The sequence below is a fragment of the Blennius ocellaris genome (assembly GCF_963422515.1).
Source record: "Blennius ocellaris genome assembly, chromosome: 23".
Taxonomy (NCBI): Eukaryota; Metazoa; Chordata; class Actinopteri; order Blenniiformes; family Blenniidae; genus Blennius; species Blennius ocellaris.
In genome coordinates, this window is record NC_137672.1 from 15,627,329 (window position 1) to 15,651,015 (window position 23,687).

A 23,687-nucleotide genomic window follows, 5' to 3' on the forward strand; every position below is an offset into this window, starting at 1 on the left:
TGGAGAGGTGGTGGTGACGGCCAGAAAAGAGGGTGGAGGTGAGTTTGGGGGGTGGGGGGGGGCACTTCTTCTTCTTCAGAAAGGAGGCAGAATAAAGCGCCAGGGAGTCCAAAGGTCCGAGTCCGGAGGCCTCCTGAAACTCATCGAAGGAGGAGGAGGAGGAGGAGAGAGGAGGTGCTGAAAGGAAAGAGGAGGGGGGTAAGATACCGCCCCTACCCACAATTTAAAAAAAAAAAAAAAAAAGAAAAAAAAAAGCCTGGAAGAATTGCGCTCCGTCAGTGCGCCCTGCCTGCCAGTCGGAGGATGGGGATTTTTTTCTCCATTCATCCACGTCCCCTTTTCCCTCCTCCTCCTCTCAAACAAGCCAGTCGGTCTGTCAATGTGCTGCGAGCATTAGGGCAAGTCAAAGCAGTGGGATTCTGAGGCACAGAGAGACGGATGAGATAAGGAACGGAGCGCTTTTTTTCTTCTTCTTCTTCTTCTTCCTTCCTCTGGGCCGAGAAGCGAACGCGTCCTGCTTCTCCAAATGACGCGCGGCACCAGATCGACGTCCATGATGCTCACTGCGCGCATCTTCTGATTTTTTTCATCACTTCACAAGTTTCCCGTTCGGCCTCTTGCGAGACATTTATGAGAGTGGAGATGCTTTTCTAGCGCTTTTGGTTTTTGTTTCTCTCAGTTTTCCTTGTGTGGACTGATTCCTGGATTTATCACCGTTTTGGATTTTCTTTCGGGGTTTTGTTGGAGAAAAAAAAATATTTTCCCACCAAACCATTTTGAAGGATTTGCGGATTTATTACAAGCCCGTGTTCATTCAACCTGTGTCTCTCTCTTTTTTTCCCTTCTTTTTCCCCCCCCTTCCATAAGAGAGGATTGTAACATTGACTGAGCCCTCCGAGCATCAACATGTCTTCATGAGGATGGAGCTGTGGACACGAGTGACAGCTTTTCCATTTTAAATGATTTACCTGCACAGTTTTTCGTCCGATATCGACTGCGTTCCTCTTCTGGACTGACATTATTTCCACCCTGACATGTCGGTAGGTGGATTTTCGTGCGAGAAAACAGGGTAATGGGAGAGAAATCACACAGAGTCGGCTCAGAGAACAAGGGAACATTGTTCGGATAAAGACAATTAGGGCGCACAGAAAGGCAACAGAAATAGCTCTTGGGTGGCGAGAATATCTCATTTATTTTTGTTTTTTTTTGATTCTGTGGAGTTTATATTTGAGCCCGAGGAGCGTTGTTTTTTTTTTTCTCCTTTCTTTTCTTTTGTGGGGGAAAACTAACGAGAAATTAACGGGAAAGTCATGGGATTGGCTCTGAAATAGAACGGCCGCGGACGCACGGAAGAGCCCGCTTTTGGAGACACGGACGCACGGATCGAACAACTTTCTCCCGCACGTTTCGGCGTTTCGGGGTTTCTGTTGCTGCCAACCCGCTCCCATTTTGGATCCATGAGGTTGTGTACGGCGGGGTGTTCACTTCACACTTTGACTGTCTGATCCCCTTTTGTAGCCTGGCTCGGCTGGAAGTCGCGCACAATCCATTGTTTTGAGAGAGTCTCCGTGCGCCGGCGCTGAAGACGCACACCTGATATCGGCCGCTTTCGCTTGAAATGGGGCTGCACAGGCTGGGTGCCGGGGTTGAAATGGCGTGTCGACGAGGTGGGGATGGATTGTGGATCCTGCTGGTATTCTTACTGGATTTACTGGGGACGACGGCCAGCAATATGGAGCCCATCTACTGGAATTCCCTGAACGAAAGGTAGGAGCAGCTCTCACTTGCCAAGACCTCAAATTATTATGGAGTAATTGCTGGTTTGGAACTGATGGTTTTTGCAGTTGGGGGGGGGGGGGGGTGATTTTGGAAGTGTGACTTGGATACAGCCAACATTTAATAGATTCATGCACTGTTGAGAAGTAATGCAACACAAAAGTTGAATAAAGGCAGAATTGCACTATAGGGCAGGGCCTCTCTTTCTCCGTGTCTCTCCCCCCCCCTCACACGCACACACTCTTGAGTATTTATGATTTTTATGTTAACCTTTCCATTTAGCCTCTCTTCCTCAAAACCCATCATTCCCTCGTTATTGTTTGCAGCTCAGTCTAAACAGTGTAATCTGATGAACGCATACACCTCGAGCTGAAAGAGGCTGCTCTGGTTAACAGCTGCTCTGAATTTGTCACACTAGTATTGATTATTGGAGATAATCCAGCTGCAGTTTTCTTCTTGCTGGCAAAAGTCTCTGTAAGTAAGTAGCAGCCCCCACACCACAACCACCACCACCACTCAAAAAAGATGGAAGCTCTTGTGTGGGATAATACAACCTTGTATGATGCTCTAATTGCTGTTGCTGGATGACCTTGATTAAAGTCCAGGGGGCCCCTCAGGCCTCTCAAACACGCACCCCCACCCCTCCTTTTTGGTCTGCCCACTAGGCCGTGCTCATTTGCATTTACTTTTTCTTTTCCTGTGGAGAAGGTGTCAGGCATTAGCTGAGGAAATGCCAGTTTAAACACCTCTCCGACACCACTTTTCTCACACCTCTGCCAATTTCCCCTTGTCTGAATAGACCTGGTAGTTGGTGGAGGAGGAGGAGGAGGAGGAACGAGTCTAACAAGGCAGCTTGTATGGAGGTGAAGGAGGAGGGGGGGAGATTTGGAGACAACGGGACTCATTCCTGCGAAACCTTGCAGCATTTCTGGCGACAAATTGGAACAATGATGCATTTTTGGGCTCGATAAGTACCACAAACTCTCGACGAGAGACTCCTGTGGGTTCATTTTGCATCATTTTTATCAGTGAATACAAACGCACACAAATATTGAGACTCACTCATGGCAATCTGTCCCCTGCTCACACCCATGCCAGGAGCTTCTTTTTTTCTCTCTCTGTCGCTCTCTCTCCTGACTCTAACAGGTTTTTAATGCGTCCATGTGCCAGAGGCTACAGCCGCCCGCCCGTTTTCTCCACCTCTCTCCCGCAGATGTGACTGTGCGTGGGCCCCTGCTGTGGAGCCAGGCATGAAGCCCTTAATGAGGGCTTTTTGTCAGCAGTGGGTGGATTCACCCAACAGGGGAGTGGGGTTGGACACGGGAGGGTGGTCACCACTGTGAAGCCCTCGGCCGGGGCTTTTGAGGCCTTACAGGTGATTCCACGCCATTGTCTCCTAATGGACTTTAGTGTTAGGTGGGTGTCGGGGCTTATTGAATGGAGGGCTTGGCTGGCAATTAGAGGGGTGGTGGCTTCGACGCTGGCTTCTGCAGTCGCTTCCACAGATTTACTCACTCATATATTCAAAATACAAAGCCCATTGTATACTATGAAGCTTATTCTCAAAGCTTACTATTCATACTTAATCAGCTTAGTCATTCTCCAGTTTATTTTCTTGGCCCCCCTTTTCACATACTTTCACGGGCTTGTTTCTCCTCGCTCTCGACATGACAAGAGCTGCACTTTAGCATTCGACGCCTCGGGGCAGAAATAGGTTTTGGCCCAGGGCTGAAATATGTTAAGAGCCGCAGCGCTTGTCCAAATAGCGCCGCATCTTCCAAGGCCGAGCTTCTGGAGCCCACACACATCTGGTTTGTACTTCAGAAATGAGGCGAAAAGAAAAGCAGAAGCAGTAGTCTGTATCAATCAGGTGCCGAGGCGCATGTACGGTTCACGTGTTGTCTGTGTAGGAAATGGACTGGCACGTTGTTAACCCCTCGACCTCTGCTGGATGCGCTGCTTTGAAGTTTCAGACCGTCCACCTGCAGCTTCCCTCCCTCCCTCCCTCCCTCCCTCCCCCCCCCCCTCTCTCTCCGCCAGTTTTCGTTTCCGCCTGTGTGAGCATTGTCCCGATTCTTCTCCTCCTTTCACTCTCTCTCTCTTTCCTGCTTCTTTTTCTTCCCCCGTGGCTGCCGCTGTGTCCCTCATTTTCCTCTTGTCACTTTCCGTCTGTCTGTATCTCCACCTCGCTCTGCCCCCACCACCACCACCACACACACACACACACACACACACACACACACACACACACACACCACACCACCACCCCTCAGCGCGGTGACCAGACGTAGCAAATTGGAAACATGTGTCACATCCAGCCGCTAATTAAGGCGCCGCTGACGCACCCATAAAGTGTGTTGGGAATGACAGAGGTGGAGAGGAGGAGGAGGAGGTGGAGGAGGAGAAGGAGGCATCCTCGGGTGTAATGGCACCCGAGTCCTGATTATGGTCGAGAAGACATTGGAAATGAAATGATTGGAATGACTGACGGGTTCCACAAAGGATTGGACATGGTGTAAAAGTAGTCACGACAGTAATCACAAGTGACTATGGATGAAACACATGGCCTCAGACCTTAAGTCAGTAAGATGTGAAGATTAACATGAGACTTAATAATGGAAAAACTGGATTGCCTCATGCTACAGGACATAATTTCACTATAAAAGCAGTCCAAACAAGGAAAATGCTACAAATGTGTGAATCGAGTCAGCTGTGATCTTCAGGTTCTCGAGGAGCATTGCTTGAAAAATAGGTGTTTTGCACACTCCAGCGACTCACTGAAAGCCAAGAAAACAAGAGCACATCAACATAATTCATCACTGCGTGCACAAATATACGTTTAAAACTCGAATTCCTGGAGAGCAGAAATCAGATGTAAACATGATGCAAAGAAGACGTGATCTTTTCTGGATCTGGTTTACATTTTGCATGTCCGAAACCATCAAAAACATTTTAGATTTTACGGTTTCCGCATAGATGACTACGCAAAAGATGAACTCCCTTGAAAACCGCCGTTGACCTCAGATTCCAAATTGAATGTCGGCTGTTTACATTTCACACAACCTGCCTCAATTCCTGGAATGAAGGTCGTAAGTTACAGGATCAAAAATGTCCGAGGTCATCAAGTGCAACATCCACCCTTTTATCGACTGCCCCATCAGTTGAAATTACTACAGGCTGACAGGAGGAAGGGAGACAGAAGTGTTCGGGGAGGAGTATAAACAGAGACAGGTGCCTGGAGGTGAAAGAGAAACAGAGCGAGCCGAGCGGGGGTAGAGTGTAGAGACAGTCCTAACCCTAAGTAAATCAATACCAGTTAAGTCTCAAGTGCCAATACAGGTTCTGCTTGAAGAAGAAGGAACTGAACCAGAACGATCACCTTGGGAAGAGCCTCCTCCTCCTCCTCCTCCTCCTCTTCCTCTCCCCCCCGAGACATACATTACCCTTATCTCAGCATCTCCTATTATCGGCCTTACACGGTCGCCCTAATGAAAGATCGAATCTCGCATTACTACCCGGGACTTTGGGGGAAGGGGGTCGGTGGTGTGACGGCGGAAAGTGGGTGTGGGTGACCCACGTGCGTCGGGTCATGTTGGCGGACACGCGTGTTTTCACCCGGAGAATGAATTCAGCCAGCGAGAATGTTGGCGGCGGTCACTCTTCTGATCGCAGCATATGGAGTTTTGTAGCTCTTGGCCCTTTTCTCCGAGTTTGATTTCAGCGTCTGTTCTAAAAGCCAAAAAAATCCTGTATTCGCCCCTCCTTTTTCTCTCACAGACCTCCCCTCCTTCTTCTTTCTCTCTTCTCTCTCTCTTTTTTTACTTTGGTAAATGTCTGTAGATTATTGTAAACGGCTGCCGAGGGTGGGCGTCTCCTCGCTCGGCGCTCGCGGTGACTTGTAATACAACTATTCCCCCTAAGATCCACATTAAATTTTAATCCCCCCCCTTCCCGTTTCTCAATAATTCATTAATCGCCCGCTAATTGGCGCTGGATAAAAGACTAGCTAACTAGGCTAAGTGTTTCAAGTACAAAAAAAAAAAAAAAAAGAGGTGGGGGGGAGTGAGAAAAAGGGTAGAATCACTAGAAATCTTCTCGACGAGGGCATCCGGAGAGCAATCGTGTGCTGTGGAATGAGTGTTAGTAGGTCAAACAGGGTGTCTGGCCGAAGAAACGGCGGCATTCCTGCACCCGTTTACTGATTGTTTGCATGATCTTCACACCAATTGTCATCCGTGTGAAACCCACCCGTTCTATCGACCCCCCCCCCCCCCCCCCCCATAAATAATGCATGCGCTCAAAGACACCCAAACATTCTTGGTGAGTCATTTAACTCATGGCTAAATGATGAAAACGTATCTACTTTGTGCAAAAGCAAGGAAAGGAGAAGAGGAATATGAACCATATTGCTGGAGCTGCCTGTTAGAGGACCCCCCCCCCCCTCCTTCCTTTTCTCTCTCGGTGAAAAAGAGGAGTGTGTGTAACTTTACGAGCTGAGAGCAACAGGAGCTGTGAAAAGAGGTTTTCAGCTGATGTGGCAGAATGGAAAGGCCAGGGGAACGACTGAAAGAGCGGGGAGCCGGTCCAGACCGGAGGGCTTTGCAATCTTTCCTCCTCTTTTCTTTACCCTCGCTTTTCTTCTCCGGGGGGCTCGCAGGCAGACAGATGGACACACACACACACACACACACACACACACACACACACACACACACACACACACACACACACACACACACACACACACACACACACACACACACACACACACACACACACACAGGTATGCAGCCTGACCGTGGCAAATACAGACATGCGGAGAGACGGATCTATTGCGGCCGCTCGCGTTCTGGAGACGCCTGCACACGCACTGCATGTGCAAATTAGTCCCGGGGGGGGGGGTCGGTGTTGACCCCTCCCCTCCCACCTCTGTCCGACACATGTCGGAAGAGTGTGTGGTCCTAATGTATCTCCCTGTTGTTGCATGAGCATGTGAGCGTTAAACGCACGCTGCTACCGCGAGGTAGTAAACACACACGGGAGGGCAGATGTGCAACTACACACACACACACACACACACACACACACAGAGTCAGAAACAAACAGGAGAGATGAGGAAATTGGCAGGCGTTACAGAGCGTTGTTCCACTCGGATTTCATTCATTATTTTATCACTCGATTATAAGTTTATTTGGCAGGGCCAGTGCACATTCATCAACATCATAACGGCCGTAAAGGGCTGTTGTAAATATGCTGGGGTTAGCTAAAGAACTAATTTACTCCCGCGGTCCCTGGGGCTTTCGAAGTGACTTTGGGATTTTGGTAATTGTTAAAAGTGCTGATGATGAGGATGAAGGAGATTAAAAGCGTGTAGCTGGCTGAGCTAGTTTAAATGTTGGAACACATGCAGAAACAAGCTGCTTGTTTGTTTTTTTTCTTCTTTCTTTCTTAGCCTTGAAACATGTGTATGCACACACTCAAAAAAAAAAAAAAAAAAAAAAGCTCACAGTGGTAACAGTAATCCAGGCTACAGGTCTGAAGGGGTCACATGTGTGTGGCTAGCATCACTGGGCAGATTGCCCCGGGTGGCTGAACCCAGAGCCCCTTAGCAAGGCCAGCCAACACACACACACACACACACACATAGACACGCAGGCCTCTCATTAGCTTGCTTCACAGCACACCCTGCCTAAGCAGGATCATCCAATCCTCCTGGCAGCGTTTGGACTGGGCCAGGTCAATCCTCCTCCCTCCCGGGCGGCACGGAGCAGCAGACTGGTGGCTCGGGGAAGACAGTATAGGCCAAAGGGGGTGTGTAATGTAAGGCCAGTCATGCTGCTCATCCATCCTCTCTTTTCAGTTTCTTAGCGCCGCTTGCAGCCGCTCCTTCCTCCTCCTCCTCCACCCCCCCCTCCCTCTTTCGCTCCTCAGTTTGAAGTCTCTGCTGCTGCTTCGCACATCCTCGCAACACTGGGTTGGGCTCATATTGCCGCAGCTATGGCTCCGGCATCATTCCAGATAAACAGGATAGCAGCAGGAGGGAGTCGACACTATTGTTATTTTGTGTGTTTGGATTCTGGTTGGTGACAGAGGATGTGCTGGCATGTGTGTGGCTGTGCTATGAATACTAAACTGTGTGTTGAGATCTCTGGGCTCTAAGTGATTCTGTGCGTGGCATGTGAAAATCCAAATCAGGGCTCCTTTCTTGTTGTTTTATTAGGCGCCGTTCCGAAACGCCTTCCGATTCAGGAGGTTCTGATTTTGCGACTTCCAACTTTGAAAAGTTGGTGTCCCCGTGACATTTCAACTGAAACTTTGGGGGAAATTCACGGAACAAGAAACATTTGGAATCTAATAATCTCTTTCAGAATGCTAACCAGCGTTTAATTTGGAACAAATTTACACAGCCGTAACATTCAATTGAGTAATAAAATGTTATTGCTGGAGTAAATTGTTTTACCAGCGCTCTAATTCTATTGGTCAATCTTGTGCAATTTGACAAACCAATGGCGTAGCCTCATTGTTTGTCATAATCGAATGACTTGGACTTTTGTCTTCCCGGTGGCGCAGCACAATAGGTCAAATGTTTTATCTTGTAGAACGACTTTATAACTCATCACTGGGCTGATCTGTGGTGTTTCATTACTTTACCAAGCCGCTTTAGACTGAACAATGGCGCTTCGTAATCATCGGTCACACACATAATCGGCGGATCAATGATACAGCGATATAAGTCCGCCGTGCAGCGTTTCCCTCACAAGTTGTTCAGATAAACTGTGCAGTAGAACTCGGCTGCCCAGTGGTGTGATTTCAAATCTCACAGTCGGTGAAAATCTCGTCATCGACACGTTTGTGTTTCTAAGGATGTCCTTGCTTCTATTATTAAGCTGCGACACGTTTCTCCTCCTTTGCCGGCTGATTTGAATGAGTTTATTAAGAAATAAAAAAACGTTTTTTTGCCCTGAAATGAACGAACGCTTATGTTGTTTGTAGTCTTTCCTTCATGTTTTCACACCTGTCCTCCCCTCAAGCTGCATCAAGGTGCAGTCCTATTTTGCATTGCTCCTCACACGGCTACGCAGAACTTGCGAAAATGCAAAACCAGAGACAAATGTTTTGTTGTCCTCTTATCTCCGGGTCGCCTCGTGGAGAGCCGGGATTCATTCCAGGTTCAGCCTTTACATCCCGTCACTTTCGTCAACGCCGAAACTCCATCACTCTCCTGGCGGCGGACGTCGACGCTGCACTCTGATTGGAAGCAGGCCCGAAATGGTTTTGTAACTGAATGTTAAAGAGGGGGGGGGTGGAGAAGTGAGAGTGTAGACACACAAGAGAGACAAATGAGCGAGCTTCGCCGGCGGACAGCTGTGCCTTGTCACCGCTGAAGTTTTTGGCAAACATCTTCGACCGATATGAGCAGGGAGGGCAAAAAATAGAAAGAGTGGGTGTTGTCAGGGTGAGATGAGGCAGAGATGGAGGAGATAGGAGGGGGCGGGGAGCTGACAGGCTGAGAGCGTGTATGGGGGTGGGGGGGGGCATAAAAGACATGGAGCGAAGGTAAATGAAGAGAGAGATGGATGGTTTGGGAGCCTGCCTGGGTTTGACAGTGGTACAGGCCGATGTGACGTGGGCCCAGACAGGCACAGTGACTGATGATCTCGGGGTCACCGCCATGACTAGCTGCTTCCTGCTCGGCTACAAGCGAGCCTGCCCCTCATTCCTCATTACTGACACGTCCCATAATATTTATTCCTGCGGAGTCCGGCGTGAAACCTGGTAAGCTTTAGAGGACTTCATCGACTTTTTTGGGGGGGCAGAATGAGCTCTTTGATCAACTTAGCATGGAGCGATTAAGAGACTGGCAGCTGTCCCCCCCCCCCCCCCCCCCCGTTCGCCACAGTTCATAGGATCCGACGAGAAGCTGCAAAACACACACACGCACACACTGCGCTGACATTTCACACGCAGAGTGTACGACTCGCGGAGGCAGAAATGATGCCAAACGCCTCATAGGAGAACAATGTGTTGATGGACTTAATTTGCCAAAAGCCAAATCAATTCCTCTTAAAAAGAAAGCTACTCTTCCACCGTACAATCGATTTGTGAAGTTCAGTTCTCGCCGAGATGAAGTGCTGTAATTTACATTTATTGGTGATGCCCCTTTGTCTCCGCTTTGCACCTCCCACTTGATCTTCAGCTTCTGATTTTCGGCATTTTTGTATGAGAAGGGTCCCGGCATCTGAGGTGCCATGTGTAGGCGAAAACGGATGATATTACAGCGAGCACCAGAGACCAAAAAAAAAAAAAAAAGTGTTTTTTTGAGCGTTTCATAAGATCTGTTATTCTTATTCAAGAGTCAGTTTGCATCCTGGCCCACAGAGGCTGCAGTCAAATGGTGTCTCTGCTTCGTCTTTGATTGACTTCCTCCTGCGCGGCTGTTGGCGAGACTCGGAGCCCTCTCGCTCTTTGATGATGTGAAACACACTCAAGAACCTGACGTTCGCCGGGACGCTTTCCTTTTACCGTACTCCATTGTAGCTAAGGTGGAATGCAATCTCTCTCCCTCTTGTCGGAGGATAATAATAAATAAAAAAAATAAAAATAAAAAACACCATCAAATGTGCAAAAATGGACCTGGAAGTCTTAGGCGTGTAGCCCATAGCTGCTTTTTTTTTTTCTTCTATTCTGTGAGTGATAAAGTGGTTACAGGTGGAGTTTTCCTCTAAATATCTTATTTCACGTTTGTATTTCTGGCATAAAAAGCTGTTATCCAGAGATTTGCTGAAACACACAGAGTCACAAAAGTAAGCACACATGAATCGCTCTGCCTGGAAGGAGCCTGGTAACAAAGCGGAACAGCTGCTCGACTACAAAACGATACGTGGCGTTTGCTGGTGTGTGGTTGAATGTGCACCTTAGCTTTAGAGATAATCTTCGCCTATTCCCTTACAATGGGTCAGAGATGATCCTCATGGTTTTAAATTTTTTTTTTTTTTTTACTTTTCTCAGGGAAACCCTGTCCTGGTCTGCCCCGCCGCAGCAACAACCACGCGGCTCCAGACCTGGCTCGCTCATAAACCAACACATTTATTACCCCATATACGCACAGGCCCACTTCTCTACCTCAGATCTTTTGCAAACCTCTCCGTGCTCCACTCCCGCCACCTTGATTCTTTTTCCAGGCTTCACGCTTTCTTCTCCTCCTCCAATGCTTGCATTTGTGTGTGTGCGCACATATGCATAGTTCTAATTAGGAGTTAAAAGACCGTACAGTGAGCGTAGTCCATCTGGCTTTGGCATTAGCCCATCGTTGTTAGTGTCTATGGGGAAACTGACCTTGGCTCGCTGTGCGGAGGGAAAAAAATAAAAAAATCATGCTCCATTTCCACGGTTCTGCATTAAATATAATTTAAGTGGAACTGACAGGAAAAAAAATGCACAATTATCGTGCAAAATAAAGGGAAAAAGATTAACTCTTCGTTTTTCAGATGCACATTTTTTTCTTTTCTTATGAAGAGTTACCAGCTGCTTCGCTGTGTACTGAATGGTAGAAATCTGGAAGAAGAAAAAAAGTTAGTCACGTCTCTGAAGTTATTGACTTTTTATAAATGTTTAACTTAGAATTGAAATGTTACCTTTGATTTTAATGTCAGCATGTCATGCAAATATCTTTCTCACTTTTCCACCTTAAGACACTTTAGTCACTACAATTTATTCAACAAAACGTATAGATTTCAAGATGGACACATGACAAATACGGACAATAAAGTTGAAAGTACTCCATTTCTCCATTACTTTTCTCATCAAGTCATGTATGGTATCGATCAAGTAAAATCCAAACAGAGAAAACTGGGGAAAAACGTGACACACTTTAACTTTACTGACCTTTTTCCAAGTTTATGTATTAATAAAGGTGAGCAGAAGTGAATATAATGGCGTGTACGTCCAACTTCTCATCTCTGACAGCCTCTGTCTGCTAAAGTTTCTTTGACATGAGTTGAGTGGCTCTATTGTTCTCTTGGGCTGGAAAAAAATAAATAAAACAAAGATGCAAACTGCAGAGTTTATGAACCCCTTTCAGACCGGCGATGGATAAACTCAGAAAAGCTTGGTTGTCAAACTGAAACAAGGCCGCTTCTCGCGGCTCCATGAAATGCAGACGTCTTGCCGATAAAAGTATTTCAACCTGAAGCGATGATTTAAAGCTGCGCAGGAACTCGCTGACTACCTCCAAATGGTTATTCTTTGTATTCTTTTTTTTTTTTTTTTCTCATGGCATATGGAGTACTCGGCGGTGCTTTGTTGCCCCGGACAAGTAACTCTAACAAGATCCATCTTGTATAGAAAGAGCGGTGAAGTGGATTGTAGTTGCCCCCTTCCACATCCCATCATCTGATACCCCAGCCCTGGCCCGTAATACACCATTCTGTGTGTGTGTGTGTGTGTGTGTGTGTGTGCGCTCTCTCCAGACTGCCCTGTCGTTCTCTTTTGCCTTTTGTCCTCATGTCTTGCGGTTAACACACACCAGCATTCAGATGTGCACTGGTATACACATATCCAGGCATGCATGCACACAGTGGTGAGTTTGTGCCACACACACACACACACACACACACACACACACACACACACACACACACACACACACACACACACACACACACACACACACACACACACACACACTCATAATCATGCATGCACAGATGAAAAATGTTATTGCTCCCAGTGCTGGAAAAAATCCAAGTGTAGGGTTTGAGTTTCTTCAGAGGTACCCCCGCCTTCTAGTCAGTAGCATATCCCTGGATCCCGTCTCTCTCTCTCTCTCTCTCTCTCTCTCTCTCTCTCTCTCTCTCTCTCTCTCTCTCTCTCTGTCTCTCTCCTTCCTCCTCCCTCCGCTCCCCCGTGAACAAAAGAGCTCCCCTCCTGGAGCTTCCACTGAAAGCCCTCACACACACTCGTCTCTCCGGCTTCACGCTCTCTCCCACACGCACAATCCGTCGTCTCCATACACACACGCACACACACACACACACACAAAAAAAGTCCACTTCTCTAACGATAATCCACTCCTCATTTCTTTTGTCTTTCCCTTTACTCTCTCTCTCTCTCATCGCCTGGCTCGCCACCAGTGTAAGTTTCCTTCGCTACATACCCAGGCCCGTTATCATGTTACAGCTGGTTGGCAGACAGTAAAATTTATTCCCTCTCTATCGCTCCTTTCTTAAATGACTCTCATTTCTTCCACCGCTGTTCCTCCTTTCCCTCCTAAACAGCTCCTTTGGTCTCTCCTCGTCTTTGTGGGTGGTTTTTGATCTGTTGTCTCTGTTTCTCCTCACTCGCTCATCACTTGTCCGGCGGTAAATAGGTCCTCTGTAGTGGAGACGGAATGAATAATCCTGATTGCCTATCACTGCGGTGTCAAAGTAATTTGGGAGAGACTGTGAACCAGGGCGCAGCCGACACACACTCGAAGACATTACCACTCCCTCAAAATCTCTGCAAATCAAGATCCCGCTCCCTCATTAGCTCCCTGGTTTTGTCACCTCCAACTAAAAAAAAAAAGAAAAAAGAAATCCTTCACCTTCATAACCAGTCCTGCTCTCGGTTGGAGTGCAGCTGTATTGCAGGTCCCCAGTCACAGGAGGAGGGAAGGGGGTAAAAAAACAGATGGAGCTCCCTCCTTTCTTCTTTTCTTTCATCCGTCCATTCTTACGCTCCCTCCTTCCCCACAAAGAAAATCAAGCCCGAAGAATGCCGGTGCGAGAGGGGGTAGATGGGACAAAAGCCCCGCTTCTCCACAGTCCCTCTCTCGCTCTCTCTCTCTTTCTCTCTTTCGTGGTCTTTCAGTTGATGGATGAGTGGCACAACTGTGGGTCACTGTGCTGAGCGTGTGCGCTCCTGTACCATCAGGGGCCGTGCAACCAGGGAAAAGAAGTTGTTTCTGACATGATCATCAGGTTTTTTTTTTTTTGTCTCAAAGTGTGTCCAATCGTGGCGTGACAGAGGACATAAAACACTGTCACCTTTAAGCGGTATGCACAGGTGTTGCACCTGAAGTCCTTGAAATCAGAAGAAGTTCCGAATGGATCCTTTCTGTCTTCAGCATTTCAGCTCCGACATTATATTTTTAATCAATGATCACACACTGTGCTACTCTCAAATTGTAGATTTAGTTTACCTTCAGTCTCAATTCTTTACGACTCCAGTCCGGGGTTTGTCAAACATGAGGCATGTGGGCTCCAGTCCGGCCTGCCGAGCCAGCAAGCAAAGGGTAAACAAAGAAAACTTTGATTTATTTTCGAAAACATATTCCTGATGAGGCGCGGACACAACGCAACTCTGAGGTATCAGTGATGCTACCACGAAAGCCTTGTTCCTTCTAGCCATGCTGTCAGGATGAGTTTGTAAAAACCCACATGATGCAACAGTCATAGAAGACATTTTCTTGATATTTCACCGTATTTTGCACCAGAAGGTTTCATTAAAATTGTAGTCATTTTTGATAGTAATTGTTTGGTTTTGTGGAAATATAAACATTCTCATATATACGCTGCACCGCAACAAAGAAAATATGGAAATAGAAACAGCAATGTTTTACTGGTACGGGACAATTGAGATGAAAATGGGTCCCTGAACTACTTTTGCAGTGGTGGTTTCTTTCTGCAAGGATAAAAAAAAACTAAACAACTTGCAGAAATATTTCAGTGGAGTCATTGTTTATTTTTTTTGTTTTATTTTTAAATCATCAGGTTCAAATGTACCCACGTCCTTTCTCCTGATGGCTTTTAAACATTGTGCTTATGCCCAAAAAATACAGAAGGGTTCACTAACATGTTGCATTGGATGTAGATACAGAGATATTCGACTGTATAATAGTGTGAAATATAAAAAGAAAAAACATTTCCCAAGTGATGCCCTGACTTTGGCACATGACTGTATGTATGAGGATCACCTTCAGGCTGTGTGGTCTCACATTCTGAAGAGTGTGTGCGCGTGTGTGTGTGTGTGTGTGTGTCCTCGGCGGCTAACACTCGCAGCTGCGGTGCTGTTTGTGTTTGCTTCCATATTTTGTGTGTTCCAGAAAAGCCACTGGTCCCAGTTAGTCCGAGCCCATCTGGAGCCTCAGTCCTGGGTGGCCGTTGTGTGTGTGTGTGTGTGTGTGTGTGTGTGTGTGTGTGTGTGTGTGTGTGTGTGTGTGTGTGTGTGTGTGTGTGTGTGTGTGTGTGTGTGTGTGTGTGTGTGTGTGTGTGTGTGTGTGTGTGCGCACAGCTGAGTGCTACAGCACATCCAGCCTCTGAGGTGTATCCTGGTGCTCACACACACACACACACACACACACACACACACACACACACACACACACACACACACACACACACACACACACACACACACACACACACACACACACACACTATATCCGATTCCTCCGAGTCCCCCTGACGCGGCGGCCAAACAATACCACTATCATGCATAAGTGCTGTAATTTGAGTATATTTTCAAATGTTATCTCTTTTTAATCGAAACCTTTGCTTTCTCCTTATGTTTCCTCTCAAATTTAATCACTCTTGTGACGGGCGAGCTAACTCTATTATGGTGGCACTTAGCTAGAACAAAAGAATTCACTCAAGGTCTTGTTTAAGTGCTTCTGTACCCTCATGATGCTCCTGCATGCTGAATAGAGCCAGTTTTCCTGTGTGTGTGTGTGTGTGTGTTTGTGCCACGGTGATTGTGTGGATGTCGGGCATGCGTCATGCGTGGGTGCTTGTGCTTGTGTTACATGCCCTGCGTGGGTTTGTGTATACCCCCCCCCCACCACCACCACCACCACCCTCACCCCTTTCCTGCCTCCCTCCTCCTGCACCCCCCTTCCCCCCCCCCCTCCATCACCACATTAAGCATTATTTGCCAAACTCGACAATCACGCCAGACAAAGCAAAAGGTTTCTGTGTGAGCGTGAAGAGAGAGAAACAACAGCTAACTGGCCTGTACCACTTGACCCCGGAGAAAAAAAAGGGGGGGGGGGGGGGGTGAGGTCGTAAGCCAGGGGAGAGATAATCCTTCCAGTCATGGCGGTCCACCCTCCCTCCCCTCCTGTGCTCGGGCTCTAACGTGGCGCGTTGGGCTGTCAATCACTCAACAAAGCTGTCTGTAAGGGGATTATGAGCCGCGGACCCTCCCCTCTCCCTCACCCCTTCTCTTTTCCTTTCTCTTTTTGCCTTTTCCCACCTCTCTTCTTTTTCCTCCATCCATTTTTTACACCTCTTTCTCCTGCTGCCATCTCTTGCATCCCCTTCCCCCGTGCATTAGTCTCCGGTCCCCTTGGCCGCTGTCCTCCCTCAACAAAGTGCGTCTTTCTCCCAGCGCACATTTTATTTTGCTTCTTTTGCCATCTGAAGCTTAGTTTATCTCCAATTCTCCATCCGTCGCCCCCTCTGTCCCTCTGTAAAGCCCCGGTTCTCTCTCTCCAAAGCCCTTTGCGCTCTTTCTCTATCTCCTCCCTGCACCCGTGTGTTGTGTCTCACCTAGACAAGGGTGTTTGGTTTATGTGTGTGTGTGTGTGTGTGTGTGTGTGTGTGTGTATGTGAGACAGGTGTCCAACACTCAGTGAGGATACTACATGTGCACCTGCGAATAGAAAAAAAGGAAGTAACAGTGCAAATAGTCTCATCAGTCACTCGCATAGGTGAGCCCGAACGTGTGAAGGTTAAGCGACAAAAGCCACGATGATTTCCTGTTGTGCAGGTCAGATGTCCCAAGTTTCCAAGTGTGGCAAGTGTCAAAGGATTTAACCGACGTAACGCTGACTCGGCAGCCCCGGCGTGCTTTACGCGACCAAGTCACGTTCACCTGGACAAAGGCGATCGCTCACCAGGGAGAACTTGACGGATCAGTGTCTCCTCCCAAAAAGGTTCTTTGATGCATTGGACAAGTCAAGGTGGGGGATCGAACCGCCGACATTTACAATTGAAGATGGCACGCCGCACAAGACCGAACCGCAACTCCTGTCAGTTGTAGCGGGACTTCACTTCAGCTTCGGCTGCAGAGTGATTTGAGTCTCGGATGAAAAAGCTTTGAAATATAAGTCTCCCAGTGAACACGGACTGTGAATAAGCTGTTTGTTGGTATAGTTTGACATTTTTTAAAAGCGCAAGGCTTCCTCCTGGCCGACCACCCTCGCAGGTCAAATCTGTGCAGTTTCTTTCAGTTTGAGGTCACACGCAGTTTGAGCTACGTTTGGAATAAACCGTTTTTTGTTTTTGTTTTTTTTTCGTGTTAATTGATTATACAGTATAGGTTTTTTTTTTTTTATTAAAGAGAATGCACTGGTTAATGATTTAAATGCATTAAAAAAGAAATGCCGTCGTTTCTTTGCACATGATTAATGTAAAAAATGGATTTACACTCACAATTTTACAAACCGCAAAGCTTAGGTTGAGGTCAACGCTGCAGAAACTTGTAGAAACACGAATCCATGAATGCAAAATGTCACGCAAAACACCCACTTCCTCTCCGCGCCAGGCACCCTTCCCTTTCCCCACCTTTTCCACAAGTTTTCTTTCCATTTTCTGCTGCCTGTGCGCTCTCATAATACCAACGCAACCAGTTGTCATCCGGCTAAATGTCACCTTCCCTATAAATATGATGAATCTCCCGTGGTTCCATCTTATCTTTGTGTCCTCAACATTTCCTGTTTTAAATCCAGCCACGGCTTCTGTCGGCTCCTGCAGGTGGTGACAGAAGCCCCTCCTCCCGCAGTCCCCCCACCCCCCACCCCCCAATTTATTCACCGTCTTTCCCCTGCTGGCTATCTTCCCGTCTATCTGTCTGTTAAATGTCTGTTTAGTTTAACCGTCTGTCAGCGTCTGAGCCGAACGTTCACTCCTCACCTGCTCTAACTGGTCGGCCCACCTGCAGTTCCGGCTTTATCTCCCGCTACCTCCTTTTGTTTTTCAAATTGACTCGCTCAGTTTGCATGCGCATGTTTTTCCCCCTCGGTCCAGTTTGACCAACAGGTCACTCTGGAGTCGCAGGCCCTTTAACTGGATAATCTGCCACAATCCTGGGGAATAACCTCGCCACGCTTAATCCACAGATCGGCGCACAGCTCTGCATGGGAGAAGTGAAGATTTGTCTCTCAGGGACTTGTTAAAAGGAGATTGAAAGGTCAAGGCTCTTATGGTTTCACAGTAACTTTTAATTAAAGTCCATTTTAATTACAGGGTGGAAAAAAAATCTTAGTTAAAGCTCTTTTAAACATTCAGATAATGTTTGTTTCTTTTTGTAAGCCTCTTTATATACAATATTTTCAGTTTTCAATTATATAAAAATATATTCAGAAGGTCAGAAAAGAACAAATCTGAAGTATTGACAGTGTTGTCATGGTCAACTCGCCCCCGCTGGTCCGGTGTTGTAAGACCATTTTACACCACAAGATGTTGTAGTGAGTCAGTCCAATAAGAAAAGCTTTTTGCCTCTCGGTACACAAAAGTGACAAAACACAAGTCGAGTTTCTTATATTTTGTACCTCTTCGTGTTTTAGCTGTCATATGCTTGTGTTATTTTGGATAGTTAATTAAGGATTCTCTCTGTATTTTGTCAAAGTAGATATTAATATTTGCTGGTGAAAGATTATTATTATAATTTTTTTTTTTTTTTTTTGCTTTTGCTTTATTTTTCACCATAGTTTCAAAATCTCATTTCAGTTCATCCAAAAGTGTTTGTCATGGCTTGATTTAGACTTTTTTGTTCACAATAATAACCCTGAAGGAGACTATGATGCAAAGAGACTTCAATTTGAGGGGTTTGGGGGGGGGGGGTGAACCGACGGAGAGATGCTGAGATCTAACAACCGTTCATTTTGCCATTAAGAGAGCGAGATTAGACGACAATGAGCGAAAGTGACAGAGGGGAGAGGAGAAGAGAGGGGAAGAGAGACGGGAGGGGAGGGGGGGGCGACGTAATGTGGGTGACAGGGTTGTTATCTGGCAGGCAGCTGATGGTTTTAACGGTTGTATTATCTGCGTATCTCATATTGGATTTAACTTCATTCTCTTAACACAGTGTGTTCCCTGATTGACGCTCTGATTAAAGACATCCACTTGCTGCAACAAAAAAACAAAAAAGGGAAGGGGGAAGAGAGGGCGGGGGGGGAAGTGTGTGTTTGTGTGTGGAGGAAGTGGGTGAGTGACACTGCTTAGCAGGACCAGAGCTGACTGACACCGAAATCTGACTGAAGCACTGATACCGATCAGTCAGTGTTGATAAGTCCTAATGGGTTGACGTAGTGTTTGTCATTTATCAGTTGTCGCAGCTTAACAAAAAAACCCAGTTGCTTCCATCATATTCCATAATATATTTGGGCCAAAATAATACAAAAAAATAAAAATCACACCAGCTTTTGATTGATTTTGCAGGATGTGAATAAATGTAGCCTCTTCATCCATTTCCAAGTAAAATTTCAATGCAGTAAAGAGAGGTGCCAAGGCAGAGGGGTCCCAGCTGTGTGATTTGATAATGCGATTGCTGTTTTCCTCCAGATTACCTCATGATCGTCTTGATGAAAGATGAAATAATTGCTGCAGCGAGTTGGAAAATCTTGCCTCCGAGTATCGTTAACCGGCGCGGTTTCGGCGCCTCAATAAGCCTTTCAAATTCACACATCTGTAACTCAGTCTTGACTTCACTCCCCAGATTGTATTTCACGTCTGTGCAGTGAATGAGGGGGTATGGCACCCCTAGGGGTACTTCTGAGTACTGCAGGGCTTTATTCAAATTTAGCGATCGGTTCTGCATAATACCTCCGGGTGCAATTTGACTGGAGGATGTAACCTCCCTGTGGTTTATGTACAGTCCCTCTGCGGGGAGCATAAAACGTATCCCTCCCCCTGCAGGGTTATTAAAGCTACTTCACCAGCACACAAAACATATTAAATAAATGCTTAGTAAAATCTATAAAAAGCACAGTTGTCACCTCTATTTCCCTCATTATTGTCACTCAGAATCTACCCAGACGTCTTCGCACGAGATGCGATAAAACATTTAATTATTGAAAAGGTATGAAAACCATTGTTTAACCAATGCCCTATCCTGCATACTCCAGTGTTTCCTACAAAGACAATGGCAGTCCACTAACTGGACACAGAAAACGCAACCACAGTTTTCCACTTTCACTTGAAAACATTGTGTGAACTTGCCCTCAAATACATTCTGAGCTGCTGAAGCAGGAAGACGGTTGCAAACATGTAGGATTAAAAGGCCCAAGTGCCCAATTTGCAGCATCCACCCACCCACAGTCTCCCAAAAAGCTGTGAACAGGAGCTGCTCTATCAGTGGCTCTGAAGTTGGTCAGAACAGGTGCTTACAATACTCCTGCAACAACGGCAAACCCTCCCACACTGTATTTCCTGCAGCTGCTTCACAGTAACCCCCCCCTACTAGCCCCGCTTGCTCGCTGTTGGTAAACCTTAAACGGGACGTAGCATTTGGAAGGAGTCGGCCCGTGTGAGCGGTGACTTAAAGCAGCTCTGATGCGTCGGAATGTGATCAGTGACCTGAGAAATATGGCCGACGTCTGAAAGGGCAAAGCAAAAAGCTGCAGCGATTTGGTTGCAGATACTTCAAGAGTACTCGGGGAAGCGGGGATACATCAGTGGATGTAGTGTGACAGCCTCAGCGTGGATGTTTCTTGCATAAATGAACCATGTAACACGAGAGGTCAGAGGTCAAGGTAGGAGTGAAACAGGCCCAACCTGGTGAAACGTCTTCATAACCCCCATAAAAAACCATCAGTTTTCTGGGCGAAGCTCGGCAGGTAACTGGCATACGTGGAGTTGTATTAGTATTTTGTGTTGGACCATGGCTTGTACACGCTCGTGCCTGATTTGTGCCTTATTATAGTGTGTGCACAACGCGAGCTGCCAGATTCGGAGTCCTGGCATATTTTTTCCCCCCCCCGACTCCTGTTTGAGCACAGATGACGAACAAAGGCAGAGGACCGTTAAAAAGAAGGGGAAGAATGGAGCGGAAGAGGAAAACAGAAGCGGGGAAAAAATGTGGTCGAGGATATTTCGTTCTTTTCACACATCGTGAGTAGGACGAAAGGTAAAAGACGCCAACGTGTCATAACTCTTATTGGAATCCGTGCGTCTGATCTACGTGGCCTCATCTCGCACCTCGGCGAGTCGCTTTCTCCTCCTCCATTCTCACGCCAATACCCCCCCCCCCCTCCTCCTTTTGTCATAGTTTGTATCTATCTCTCACTGCTTCTCACTCTTTGCTTCATACCCTGCAGTCTCTCACCAGCAAAAAAAAATAAATAAAAAAATTCTCATGCTTGGTTTGGTGTGCAGCCTGTCAAGCTTGCTTCTTGAATGCACACACATCGACACACATGCACACAGCAGCATAGCACTCCTATAACTCCAGCATACAGCCAAGGGAATAATAGAATCAAGGAATACTCCGAGATAAAGCGGAGGAGGGGGGGCGAATAGAGGGATAAGGGAGACTGAAAGGGATAGAGAGCTTCATATTATTAATTTAGTTGGAGAAAGAGAAAGAGTGGGAATTTCTTTCAATCCCCCCCACCCGCTACACCGCTGCTTCCATAGAGCTCTATAGCGCTGCACAATGGAGAGATCCGAGCAGGAGGAGGGTGGGAAGAGTGGAGGGGAGGTTGGGGGGGGGTAGGAACAGAGGTAGAGATAATCCATCCCGCTGTATAAACCGTGGAGTTAACTGTTTCAGAGCACCAGCTTGGCCCGCTTTTATGCCTCCCTCATCATGCGTTTGGATCTAATTTCCTTCTATCTTTCCCTTTTTTCTCTGGCTGTCTTTCATTTATCTTCCTCTCCTTCGCCATCCCTCTATTTCCCCCCCACTACCACCACCACTACCACCCTCCTCCTCCTCCCCTCCACTTCTACCTCTTTGTGGGGCTCTCTCCCTTAATCCTCCCAACATTTTCTTTTCCAGACCTACAGACGAGAATAAACCTGCCCACACCCAGCCAAGAGTGCGCGCTGGTATCCCTACACACACACACACACACACGCACAGATACACACATATGTACAGAAGCTCTTTGTGTCCCATATATGAATGCATCACATGCCAGCGTATGATTTCGGTGTGCGGTCGAGAGTGTATGTTCGCAGTTGGCAGCCCACTTGCCCGTCAAATTTGGCAGAATATCTGCTCATCTGGCTCGGGAAGAAGGAAGGGCGTCCCATAGCGAGGGATTACACTGACTTACAAACACACGCACGCACATACGCACTACTGGCTCATTTTTGCACATTAAGAAATGCAAAAAAACCTTCACATTTCCAGCCACACACACACACATACACACACAGAAGGACTTACTCAGGGTGGCTCCTTCAGACACAAGGATATCAGTTTCTGTAAATTTATTAGCAAGTATTATGAGCTGAAAAAAAAAGTTGCAAGAGGACGCAGTCAAAGAGGAAAATATATGCCAGAGGAAAACGACGCCGCGCATCGCTCCTCGAGGCTTAATGCGCCGAAGAAAGGGTAAATATTTTCATCCGCACGGAGCGAGAACTTGACGCGCCTTTATGTTGCCATAAACCGAGCTGTCTCTGCAGGATGTGTCTGGCGTAGTGAGGCGGCTCCGCAGCCTCCCTGCCCAACGTGAAGTGAAATGCCAATGGAATGCATTTGTGTAATGGGCCTGCTGACAGTGCAGCGGCTGCAAGGCGCGGGGAGGAAATAGTCTCCAGAAGCCTGTTACTGTAAAGTGTTTCTTTGTCTCCGATGAGAAATGAAGGGAGCTGAGGGGGAGTGGGGGGGGGGGGGGGTGCAAACCCCGGCCCTTTGTATAAACCTGATTGATAGGTGTGTCTGACCTTTAGCACCTCTTGAGAAATCCGACAAGTCATTCTCTCACCTTATATTTAGTCCCCCTCTGTATCAACCTCTCACACACACCCGCTCGCAGACAGGCCCTGGATGGAAAACCTAATTCTGTCTTTTCTTTCTCCCCTTTTCAAAAGCCCTCCCAATTACAGCCTCTCCATTTTCTGCCTCCCGTTCCCTCTCTCTCTTCCCCCCCCCTTTTTCTTAACGAGCAATCTCGTTAATGTCACAGCGTCTCTTTCTCATTCCCTCTCTCAATTCAGGCTTTTGGCTCGCTGAGAAAGAGAGAGGGAGAGATATGAAGGAGTGGAGATGGAGAAATCAGAGCCCTGCTTGAAAGAACAAGCAGTGGATGAGAGAGCGAGAGAGGGAGAGAGAGAGAGAGAGGTTAAGATTGGAGGGTGAGAGTCGGGGAGAGGTGGGCAGGTTGTGTGGCAGAGAGAAGCCACTGCCCTCTGTAATAATGGCCAGACGAGTGCTGGAGATTACTGTCCTGGTTTCAGGGGGGACATAATTATGTGCTGCACAGCCTGTCAGGAAGAATGAGACGAAGGGGGGGGGCTGTATTTAGTGATGCACCAGTGAGAGATTGGTGAGGCGAGGGCGACGACTAAATCTGCACCGCAGCCTGGGCGTATCCAGACCTGTGTGTGCACGTGTGTGTGTGTGTGTGTGTGTGTGTGTGTGTGCGCACGCATGTGCACAGGATGAGTAATGTCAAGCCATTGAATGCTGTAAATTATGCAGAGGCTTCATGCATGGAAACATTATAATTCCATGTCTGAGTGTGAATTACCCTCCATTTTGGCCCCGGGCATACATCTCACTCTCGCCCCAAGGCCTCATGGGAGATTAAAGGGAGTAAATACTGTGGAAGCTGGACCAGCATATAAACCGGCCAGATATCCCAGCAGGATGTGGCCCTTCTCCTGCGCTCTGAATGGAGTCAATCTCTCTGCTTGTTATCTCGTGCTGTTCCCACGTGTCCTTTCAGCTCTCAGCGAGGAGGAGCCCCCCCCCCCCCC

At 47.2% G+C, this 23,687-nt stretch overlaps 1 protein-coding gene across 1 annotated transcript in view; it reads left to right on the plus strand.

Annotated features, from left to right (window-relative positions):
* Positions 1-254: 254 nt before the first annotated feature.
* The window catches only part of efnb3b (ephrin-B3b), a 95,186-nt gene continuing 71,753 nt past the window's right edge, over positions 255-23,687 (plus strand). Inside the window, exon 1 of the mRNA XM_080519283.1 lies at positions 255-1,767. Coding sequence (XP_080375409.1) covers positions 1,619-1,767 — 149 coding nt within the window. The 5' untranslated portion in view covers positions 255-1,618. The remainder of the gene's footprint in view (positions 1,768-23,687) is intronic.